This window comes from Chamaea fasciata, unplaced genomic scaffold, assembly GCF_029207755.1.
Source record: "Chamaea fasciata isolate MVZ Bird 193981 ecotype frontalis unplaced genomic scaffold, bChaFas1.0.hap1 SCAF_9, whole genome shotgun sequence".
NCBI classification, from domain to species: Eukaryota; Metazoa; Chordata; class Aves; order Passeriformes; family Sylviidae; genus Chamaea; species Chamaea fasciata.
The window spans coordinates 17,038,410-17,049,351 of NW_027094094.1; the positions used below are offsets into that span (position 1 = coordinate 17,038,410).

Consider the following 10,942-nt stretch of genomic DNA (forward strand, 5'->3'; position numbering starts at 1 on the left):
TGGATGTTACTGTGAAGTCCTGGACCTTTCTTGTTTTAAGACATGATCCTCCTGCCAGAGGATGTCTATTGTGGGCACACTCTCTGTGTTTTAGCAACTCTCCTGAAGTTTTAAAGTGTTTATCTTACACAGCTGAAAATCTCCTCCTGTTGCATGAGCTCTACACTGGAATGCAGTGGAAGAGACCCAGGGCCTGTGGCCACCCAGATTAGAGTTTTTTGTATTAAGGTCCCTATATGGTTTTGTTAGAGACTTCAGCTCTGTCTCTGTCTGTCTCTGCTCCTTGTTTGGGAGGCTAGTGGGAGGAGAAGAGCTGAAGGGACTATATAACCTCTGAGGTTTCAGATACAGAGTGTACCACCCTAGAGCAGCCATCCCCAGCCAAACTCTGTCAGGGTAAGTGGCACGGAACCAATGGAATGATTTACAGGTTGCTGGAGGATTTCAATTAAATAATGTCAAGTGGAAGCTATTCAGGAGGATGCACTGCTGTGCTGTAATTCACTTAAGAGACTTATTAGAATTGAGTTGATAAAATGCTTGTAGTATTTATACTGAGTTGTCTTTATTCTATATTCTGAAAGGGAAAGAAAAGTTCTACCCTAATAACTTTGCTGATTCTACCAGCACTTCAGCAACAGTATAAAGAAATGGTTTGTGTAATGCCACCGCTGGAATTGCAGATATACTCTGGTTTTAATGAACCCATGTGGCATCGGGGTGTTAGTTTAGGACAGAGTTACTGATGGGGTATGTAGTAGTGTTTCTTAGCAGATTTGCTTCAGTGCTTTCAATTGAGTGTGAGGTTAAAGAATGTTTCATGGAATGTGACTGCAAGAAGAGCTGGAATTATGCAAATCAGCAGTGTCTAATAGGATGAAATGAAGATGCATGTGTATTCATCCTTGTCTCTATGTATATGAAACTACTGTTCTGTAAAATGCCAAACATTCATTAACAAACAGGCTACATGCAGCACTTGTGGAGCTGGAACTCTCTTTATAATTTATTGTGGAGATTGGTGAGGTGATTGATTACATTTGCATGTAAAACAGGGAGAAGTAAGAGGCTAAAGACTGTGCTGTTTCCTAGGGAAAAGATTTTCCTTTCTTCCACAGTACTCAGTGACATTTGCTGTTCTGAGATCTTGCTACTGCCTGCCATGGCAGTCCTGAGCTGTAATTCATTGGTTGGTAGCAGAGCCCTCTGTCTGATTTTTCAACTTTTTGTGCTTTATTACTAAATATGGTTTTCATTTAGAGTCCACTAAGCTCAGAAATGTAGCCTTTCCTGCCCCCTTCTTCCCCTCCCCCAAGTGATTTTTGGCATTGCATTAGCTGCATTGGTTTGAGCAACCCCCCTGACCTCAAACAGTGTTCCAAAAACAGACAGCTGAAAAGCATATTTCCTAATTAGGAAATGGTTTGTCCAAACCAGTCTGTTCATTCATGTTAGATAACAGTTGTACTCCATTCAATAAATATTTTAGTATAAAGAGTCTGTTTCCCCAGGAGTTTAATAAATGAAAAAATTGTAACTTACTTTCCTTCCACAGTTATAATGATAAAATATCTGGAGTACAAAGTTAGGATTTCCCTATCCCTGTCTTCTCCTGGGAGTTCTGCCCACGCAGCCTGCAGGAGCAGGGCTGCAGCCATGTCTCGTGGCTGCCTGGCTGGGGAGAGACAGAGGATCTCAAATGAAGCGTTTGGGAGAACTGCCTGTGCTTGTTCCATCCACTGTAGAGGCTAAACAGATTGTGGCCTCCCTTGCCCATTGGCCATGGCTCTTGCTGCCCCTGTTCTCATTTCTGCCTGCATTTCCAGTATTCCTGCAGCAGAAGGTTTTGGAGACTGCATGTGGAGCCAGCTGGTTGGTGGATGACAGCTGTCTCCCTTAGCTGTTAACACATTGTCATTTGTTGAACTCTGCGTGGAAGCCTGGGCTTGAAGTGGGCCGAGTGATTCTCTACCACACTATAAATTGTGAGCAAATAGTTCTTGAGTCCTGGTACTCAGTGCTTGTTTCTGTAATTGACTTTAATACAAAGCGTTCAAAGCATTTTTATTACCCATATTATCTTCCTGTTGCCAGGGGAAGAAAACAGTTTCTTTTTACTGAGCCAAGGAGCCAACATAAATTGCTCTGTCACTCTACAAATGTAGTTTATTAGCTGCTTTGAAATGATGATAGAGTAAACGTTATGGCTGGTTTTTAAAATGCATACTGTCTCTGGCTTAATTTTAAAGGTGGGTTTATTTTTCTCAGTGATTAGGGGAGAACTGGAAAAGACTTGCTTTTCTTTTTCTTTTTTTTTTTTTTTTTTTCTTTTCTTTTCCCTTGTTTTTTTGAAAATTCCTACCTTTTTAAAAGGTTAAATGTAAACTTAATTGGCCCTCTTCACCAGTGGATTAATATCTGTGTCAGGAAAACACCCCTGGTCCATGCATAGCATTTAATGTAGTTAGTTTTTGGGAAGCCCAAGACTAGAAGGGGAAGTTGAAGTGCTCTTTCCTTTAACATGTGGCAGGATTTTGTCAGGGTGATAGAGAGGCAGGAGAAGTTGTGCTGAGTGCAATGCACATGAGTCTTTGTTTTTGCAGCTGTCAGTCCAGCGTTCACTTTTATCTCCCTCCCCCAGCCGTGGATTTCTGTGACCAAATTTAGATAAACATTTGCCGCTCCCTGATCTCTCTGCCCGTGCCACAGGGCTGGAAGTCTCCTCTGGAATTCCCTGGATAATCTCTAGTGCAAACAGCCCTTTGGCAGACATGGTTGAAACCTCTCATGCTTTCAGAAGGAAGCCTGTTCCCTTGCACAGCCCCGCAGCGCTGGTGACTCCCAGACCTGGGCCGTACCCTCCTTATGGGTTCTCATGGCTTTCATGGAGCCAGGGTGGCTCTGCTACCTGAGTGTGATTTTGGTTTTAATTCTTCATTTCTGTTTTCATAGGGCTGTTTTCTGTCTGGAAGGCCAGCAGGCACTGCCATAGAAGATGTGTGAGGAGGAGGACAGCACTGCCCTTGTTTGTGATAATGGGTCGGGGCTCTGTAAAGCCGGCTTTGCTGGAGATGATGCTCCAAGAGCAGTTTTCCCGTCCATTGTGGGTCGTCCCAGGCACCAGGTGATGAACTACTTTGGCTGTTCTTTACTGGGCTTGTAGAAGGCTTTGCTGCCCTGTCCCCGGCTCTTCAGCCAGGGCCATCTGTGTCTGGGGCTAGTCCAGCCTAGGGTGATCTGTGTAACACAGAATTTCCAGGCAAAATGAGTCCAGCAGAGCACTCACCTGAATCAAAGGAGGTCTCTTGCCTTGTGAAAAGAATCCTTTTTTCCCTCCCTTCTATGCCATCTTTTCCCTGCCCCTTAATTTTGAATCACCCAGAGAACTTGGTGAGAAAACTAGTTTAACGAAACCCAACCCAAAATCCAAATAAGCCCAACACAGGAACACCTGGGAATTCTGACTGCCCTTAAAGCTCATAATAGGTAATGTGTGGAAGACTAAAGGAGGAAGCAGAAATTTTCACTTAGCTTCCTCCTAACCTTCCTGACTTTATTAATTTATTTCTTCAGCTGTATCAGAAATTGCAGTTTCAGAATTTCACAATCAGAAATAGGGTTGAGTTTCTTTAGCTTCAAGGTTTACATTTGAGTATATGATGTATTCCACTATATTTTAATAGTTTACAAAAGACATTTATTATCTGAGCTGTTAAATATAGAGAGTTTATGAGATAGATCACCATCAGCATGAATTAGAGAGGTTTGTCTAGGTCACAATAAACTAGTCACAATAAACTAATTAGCGGATCCGTCTAATTGCTTCTATCACGCAAGGCCCTGGTGGAAAGAGGCAAGCTCTTTGTAAGATGTAGCACATTATATGCCCAGCAAATGCATTTTAAGTTCTCCAGGACTGGAGAAATATCTGCCTTTCAGTGTAGAAACTAGGACTGGAGGTCTAATTGAGGCCTCTGGAAACTACCATAAATTTAAAAGTGTATTCAAATAGCTAGTGTGAATGATATTAATTGCTCGAAACCAACCCATATAGTTACAGTGGAAGTAAATACAGATTTCTATAACCTCTCTTTCCTGATCATGTAGAATGGATCATCCCATTAAAAATTGGAAATCTGGGACGTCTCTTTTTAAGACATAGATTTAGAGATGCCAGGGTTTGGAATCTGTAATGACTAAGTTCTGATAGGAGTATTATGCACTTAAAGGATCCTACTGTATTCTTTTTTTTTTTTTTTTTTTTTCTTCATTATTTATGACTTCAACATAGAGACTAGTGTATATCCAGAGTAGTTTCCAGCTTCTGGTCCTTTAATCATTTCTACAGGATCCATGAAAATATCTGTAGAGAAGTATACACAGTAGATTTAAATTGTCCATCCCTAATGATAGTATTATGGCATTCAAACAGGGGATTAAAAAATGTTGAAACTTTAGCTTTGGGAAATGTAAAGTATGTATCACTCCATCTTGACCCTTAGGTGGCACAATATCACTTTCTGCTTTTACTCCACTTTATTATCATTTAGCAGACTGTTCATTCCTAAAGAATAACAAACGTTAAAACAACACAATTTTTCCACTTTTTCTTGATGCATTTAATATTGTAGTTGTTCTGTTTACCTAACTGTAGAGATTTAATAAGCAAACATTTAATATTGGCAATTTAAGAGCAACACATAATTCTCCATTTGTTAGTATTAGTAAACTATGTTGTGACTATATAACTGGCTAGATTAATTTCACAGCTGATGTTCTGTCTATTTTATGACAGTTTTCCCTGAGACATTAACACAATCTGTATTATTTTATAGGGTGTGATGGTTGGTATGGGTCAAAAAGACAGCTATGTGGGTGATGAGGCTCAAAGCAAGAGAGGAATCCTGACCCTGAAATACCCCATAGAGCACGGCATCATTACAAACTGGGACGACATGGAGAAGGTATTTCAGCTTTGAGAAGTTGATGTGTACTGCTGGTAAACAGAACTATTTGAACCAAATATTTACAGAATATCCACTAAATTTTAGATGAAAGTGTCATGCTACTCCAGCCTGATCTTTGCTAGGTACAGAGAAGGGGGCAGGAGGAGAGAGAAGGGAAGAAAGAAAGAAAAGGAATAGATCAATTTGCTAGCAAAAAGTAGAATATAAGAAGGTATCTGTTTCTGCAAAAATGCAAAGCATGTATGTGGTTCTGGTGTAAAGGGCAGTGATTATACACATACTTTTTCATGCCTGGAAGATTAGCAATACTGCAGTGCAATGCATCCATTTCAGAGCCAGTATTTGACTGAAAGGCTTCCAGAACTGTGTTTATAGTCAAAGTCTGAACAGATAATATAATTTCTAAGATTCTAAAATGGTATCTCCATTTAATGTTGTGAAAATAGGGCTATTTGAAACAGTCTGGGCATCCCAACACACTGTAAGTGTGTGGAGTCACTCAGCACTTAATGAGTTTCAGTATTGTAGAATTTGCTTGAAAGCAAAATCTTTCGGGTGCCAAACATATCAACCAGTCCCTAATTACCACCATCTTGAAAACAAGCTTAGCAAAAACTTCTTGGCCTTCAGACTAAAATCTCTGATTGTTTTACTTCTTATCAGTGTATTAACCTCCTCACTGCAGTCCACTTGGCCTCAGATTTTTACAACTTGTAGGAAGTTGTGTGGAGGTGATAAACACAAATTGACTTTCAACCTCACAAACCATTTATCTTCACTTCTTCTCATGAATTCTTGGGCTGGCCTGTAGAAACCAAAAGATGAAACTGTCAAGAGACTCATTATTTACTGAACTCTGTGTATGTTCTCTAGTTTTTCTGGAACTGTTTCCCTTTCAGTCATTATTGAAATAGCATTGCTGGAACCAAGTGTGTCCTGGTCTGTCTTTTCTACTGTAGGAGTACCATATTAATTTTCCTTAGCTTATGTGTCCTTAAAATAAGTCATATATTTATTACTGGTAGTAAAGCCTGAGGATGGTGCTTTTCTTTCTACAGTTATTCTGGTAGTCTCTATGGAGGAAGTAAGAACAACTGTATAAGAAACATCACCAGCCTATATCTAGAGCTGTAAGCAGAGTGCTGGAGCTCAGTACCTGTCTGGAAGTGATGTTGAGCTGCTGAGTGATGGTGTTTTTTTCCCTTGGCTTCTCTCATTATCCTCAGATCTGGCATCATTCTTTCTATAATGAGCTCCGGGTTGCACCTGAAGAACACCCGACTCTGCTGACTGAAGCACCGCTGAATCCCAAAGCCAACCGCGAGAAAATGACACAGGTAAACTCACACTAAAGCTCTGGAATAATCCAGGCTTTTCATTCAACAGCACGTGAGTGTCATCATTCCAGTTAGTCATGCTGTCCAGCGGTCTGTCTCTCTCAGTTATGGAAGATGGAAAGTACATAGTGACCACCTGTCATATTTACATATTACGTGTAGTTTAGAAAATCATTGTATCTGCTCTGAATGTGAGCACTCCAGTCTGTCCAAACTTCAGGTCATCCTAATCTGTCTTTATGCCCAGGCCTATCACAAAGTTATCTTTAATATGTGCATGTGGCTTTATTAATATGAAAAACATATAGGCCAAATACAGGGAGATATCTTACGGGACAAATATTTTTGGATTTAGATTTTGTATTTTCCTTTCTTGTTTTTACCAACCATAGGGAAATATGAAAATCTTGTATTCTGCCTCCTTTTCAGTAAATTGCTTCAACTAAGCTAAACCCCCTAGTGTTAAGTCAATTATTTTAATTGCATTTCAGATTATGTTCGAGACGTTCAATGTGCCGGCCATGTATGTAGCAATTCAAGCCGTTCTGTCCCTCTATGCCTCTGGGCGTACCACAGGTAAGCCTCAGGAGAACATGGCACAGATGTTTGAAACAGTTCCGTGAGTATGATGGGAATGAACCCTGTGTTCTCTTCTCAAAGGGATCGTGCTTGACTCTGGGGATGGTGTCACCCACAACGTGCCCATCTATGAAGGCTACGCCCTGCCACACGCCATCATGCGTCTGGACCTGGCTGGCAGGGACCTGACAGACTACCTCATGAAAATCCTGACGGAGCGTGGGTACTCCTTCGTCACCACTGGTAAGGACACGCTGCTGGCTGGAAAGGAGCCTTGTTCATGTGCAGTGTTTTTACTGGCCTCAGAAGGACTGTCAGTGGTTCTGCAGCTGAATAAGCAGGTCTCCAACATGAAAGTCTAGCAGAGGATTTGTTTAAAATATGGGGAGGGTGTTGGAGGATTAAAGGGAACAACCAGTTAACATGTCTGTGTCCTTCCTGAATGCCATTTTAAAGATTAAATCCTCTTTGCAGCGGAGCGTGAAATTGTCCGTGACATCAAGGAAAAGCTCTGTTACGTGGCCCTGGACTTTGAAAATGAGATGGCCACTGCTGCGTCTTCCTCCTCTCTGGAAAAAAGCTATGAGCTTCCTGATGGTCAGGTGATCACCATTGGAAATGAACGCTTTCGGTGCCCAGAAACCCTCTTCCAGCCATCTTTCATTGGTGGGTTCAGTGACTGTTCTGCCTTGGTAAAGTGCACAGAAATACCGAGTCCCTATTTTCCTTTCGCTTGTGCTCCATTATTAACTCACCCAGACCTATATATATGTGTGTCTTAGCACCCATTATAAAACAATCCTTTAGAACAGGACTATTAATGTGGTGGGAAGAACTTCATGTTAAACAATTAGCCAAAATGCTTTCCCAAAATAAACCCACAATGTTTATTCCTGCCCTCTGGCATTGGGCCTGTGCCATTTTGTATGAATGTGCTTGGCAGGAGTGGAAAGAGGTGGGAGGGGCAGACAGGCAGCAAGACCTACTTTTATTTTTCCAAAAGACTGCTCCAAATCCTGAATCCACGGTTCATCGCCTTTTCGGAGCAAAGCCAAGATGATGCCATGCTAATCAACATCCATGAAGGCAGATTTGCAACTAGGTCACACAGAAATCCAGTGTCAGTTCTGCCAATAGGCAGAATTTCAACTCAGAGATAAAGTAGTTGCATACCGAGAGGTATTAGGACATATTTTGACTGTTCTGTCTGTGAGTTGACTTAATTTGAAAAGAAAAAAAAAAAGAAATAAGAAAACAAATTATTCTAAGACCATATAAGGAATTCTTAGGACAATTGAGATTGCCTGCAAAATCCTAGTGGAAACTTAACTACTCCACACCCCCAATTTTCTTTTCAAGGAGGGGTCGTGTAAGGTGGAGAGGAGGGCTATACACTAAGGAACTCTTAAGCAAATAATTTACACAACTGCAGAATGACTTTCCAGATTTCCATAAGCTCTGAGACTGATGTCTTCCAAAGAGTCACTAAACAGCATGTCAGTTCCACATTAACAATTTTAAGTCTGTCTATGGAGTTGCTTCCTCAGTGTTCTTCTGTACCTTCCCCAGGCATGGAGTCTGCTGGCATTCATGAAACCACTTACAACAGCATCATGAAATGTGACATAGACATCAGGAAGGACCTTTATGCCAACAACGTGCTGTCTGGAGGCACCACAATGTACCCGGGTATTGCAGACAGGATGCAGAAGGAAATAACTGCTCTGGCTCCTAGCACCATGAAGATCAAGGTATGTGTGGTGCAATCATTTGTAGACCATATGAACTGGCATTTACAAAGTCCTCAAAGATCTAGTGAAACTTGCAACACTTTACAAAGTGCTTTTAACGTATTTTGAATCACATCTGGACTATCTAGCAAATAATCACCAACTGGTAACTTTGGTGCTGGAAGAAGAGAGCCTTCTCTCATTTCCTTGTTCATGTTGATTGCTGTCAAATGTCCTAATGTAGCCAAAGAACAACATGAACCCAGAAACATAAATTTTCCTCTGGGGCTGTATGTGAGCTTCTTCAGCCCTTCTAGTCTGATGGACATGGGAGGGAGGAAATGCTGGTTTTGTCTTTGGCTTACGAGTTTGAAAAAGAAAGAGACTCTGACAAACTAATCTTCATTCTGCTGCTTGAAATCTTTGCCTTACAAATATTTTATCAGCTATACCAAAAGGAGTTCTCCATAGGTCACTGATTTTTTTCAAGCCCACCATTATGTGTTTCCAGAGCAATTATCTCCCCTTTTCTCATATGTGCCCAGAAGTACACAAATGCACCAGGAATCAGGGTCACTGAGAAGGCTGAGTCAGGCAGAGAATTTGAGAGTATAGATTTATTTAACAAATTTTAAACTTTCCTGCTTGCAGCAATGGATAACTCTAGCACATAGATGCAGTATTTTTGTTACTATCACATATCACTGCTTTAGTCTTTTTGTATAAAAATATATTTTTTTCACCATTGACAGTTGTACTTAATGCTTTTGTTTCTTAATGAACAGATCATTGCTCCTCCTGAACGCAAGTACTCAGTCTGGATTGGAGGCTCTATTCTTGCTTCCCTCTCTACTTTCCAGCAGATGTGGATCAGCAAACAGGAATATGATGAAGCTGGCCCATCCATTGTTCACCGCAAATGCTTTTAAATTGCTTTTTCTTTATATGTCTCCTTAGTGTGAATGTATTCAGGGAAATGCATTCTTATAATTTCATTCCATAAATCCTTCATCCTAATTAATCTAATTAATTGGATACTGTGTATTTCTTAAAATAAATTTTAAATATGCTATGAAATTGCTGCTCCTATTCAAAACAAAAACAAAAGCCAAGCCGTGCATGTGTGGAGATGCCATTACAGCTGGCTTGAGGCTCCATCTTGTGACAAGAATTTATTATTACACTGTACTGGGCTTAAAAGAAATGGTGGTACTTCAGCTTCATGCCGGAAGATGCTCACCTGTCAGGCTGCATGTTCTCAAAGTATAGCCTCAGAAAACATTTCAATCTGCAGTCAGAACCAGTTGTGGTTCTTAAAAAGTTCTAGGCAGTACCAGAGGAGCATGGCATCTCTTCAATATCAGGATGAGCATGGGCATGCTGCTTTGCATCTGCCCTATCCAGAAATATTATCTACCCACATCACTTCTTTCTTCACAGCTGTCATTCTGGAAAAGATAATTTCTTACAGTGCATGGCCCAGGGGTGTATGATGTGTACCACAACAATTCTGTGTTTTCTTCAAAGAAATAAAACCTGTTCCTTTGGGAGCATATTGAAACACTAATAGTAGGTCAAACATATGACTTTCTGATTGTATGCCCTCAGGATGAGTGCAGCCTGTAATTTTTATTTTGTGATTTCTAGCAAGATCTAAAGGGTAATTAAGCTGGCTTAATATACTTTCTCTTCAGAACTATTTTTTTTTTTTTTAAGAGGGGGGGAGTAATGGGTTCAAAGTAGCTAAAATAATTTAGACAATTTTCTTTTTCTGTGATTATTCTGATTGCATTTATAATTTTAAACACATCAGCCAGAAGTATATACATAGAAGCTGAAGCCAGTAATATGTCTTAGAAATATGTGTATATGAATAAAGAATTCACTGAGACAGACCTGGAAAAGGCCACTTCTAAGGAACTTGCTGCAATCTGTATTCATTAGAGTTCAGGATAAAGAGTGCTATTTATTTTCGTAACCTATTTTCCCCTCTCAACTCAATAGTTTACCTCACTTGCCTGTTACTTGTTACCTTTCAAACTGTAAGCTCTTTGCCACAGCAGCTGTTATTTACCATGTCTTCATAACCCGGGGGTTCCAGATCTTGTCCAGCTTCTGACTGTTAGCACATGTTGCAAACCTCTTTGTACTAACCTTATTATTTAATAGGTCATCTAGGTTCTTGGAACAGTTACTAAATAAACTCTTGTAAAAGCAAATAACTTTGTATGGTTCTTCCTTCTAACTCTGTCTAGATCTTTCTATCTAACTCTAGATAGATCCAGGAAATCCTTTTCAGTATAAGAAGTCTTTCAATTTAAAGTCTCTA

General features: G+C 40.4%; 1 protein-coding gene across 1 annotated transcript; it reads left to right on the forward strand.

Moving 5' to 3' along the window:
* The first annotated feature begins 311 nt into the window (after positions 1-311).
* Positions 312-10,835, forward strand: ACTA2 (actin alpha 2, smooth muscle). The gene is made up of 9 exons (XM_066191251.1): positions 312-396; positions 2,953-3,124; positions 4,836-4,964; positions 6,194-6,304; positions 6,796-6,880; positions 6,965-7,126; positions 7,358-7,549; positions 8,453-8,634; positions 9,399-10,835. The coding sequence occupies exons 2-9, from the start codon at positions 2,996-2,998 to the stop codon at positions 9,540-9,542; spliced, it is 1,134 nt and encodes a 377-aa protein (XP_066047348.1). The 5' UTR covers positions 312-396; positions 2,953-2,995; the 3' UTR covers positions 9,543-10,835.
* Positions 10,836-10,942: the final 107 nt, after the last annotated feature.

Bases quoted from the DNA above. Each gene is read 5' to 3' on its own strand.
- ACTA2 (XM_066191251.1), top strand. From the start codon at position 2,996: ATGTGTGAGGAGGAGGACAGCACTGCCCTTGTTTGTGATAATGGGTCG. The intron at 6,881-6,964 runs GTAAGCCTCAGG...CTCTTCTCAAAG, and splicing joins TGCCTCTGGGCGTACCACAG to GGATCGTGCTTGACTCTGGG. The intron at 8,635-9,398 runs GTATGTGTGGTG...CTTAATGAACAG, and splicing joins CTAGCACCATGAAGATCAAG to ATCATTGCTCCTCCTGAACG.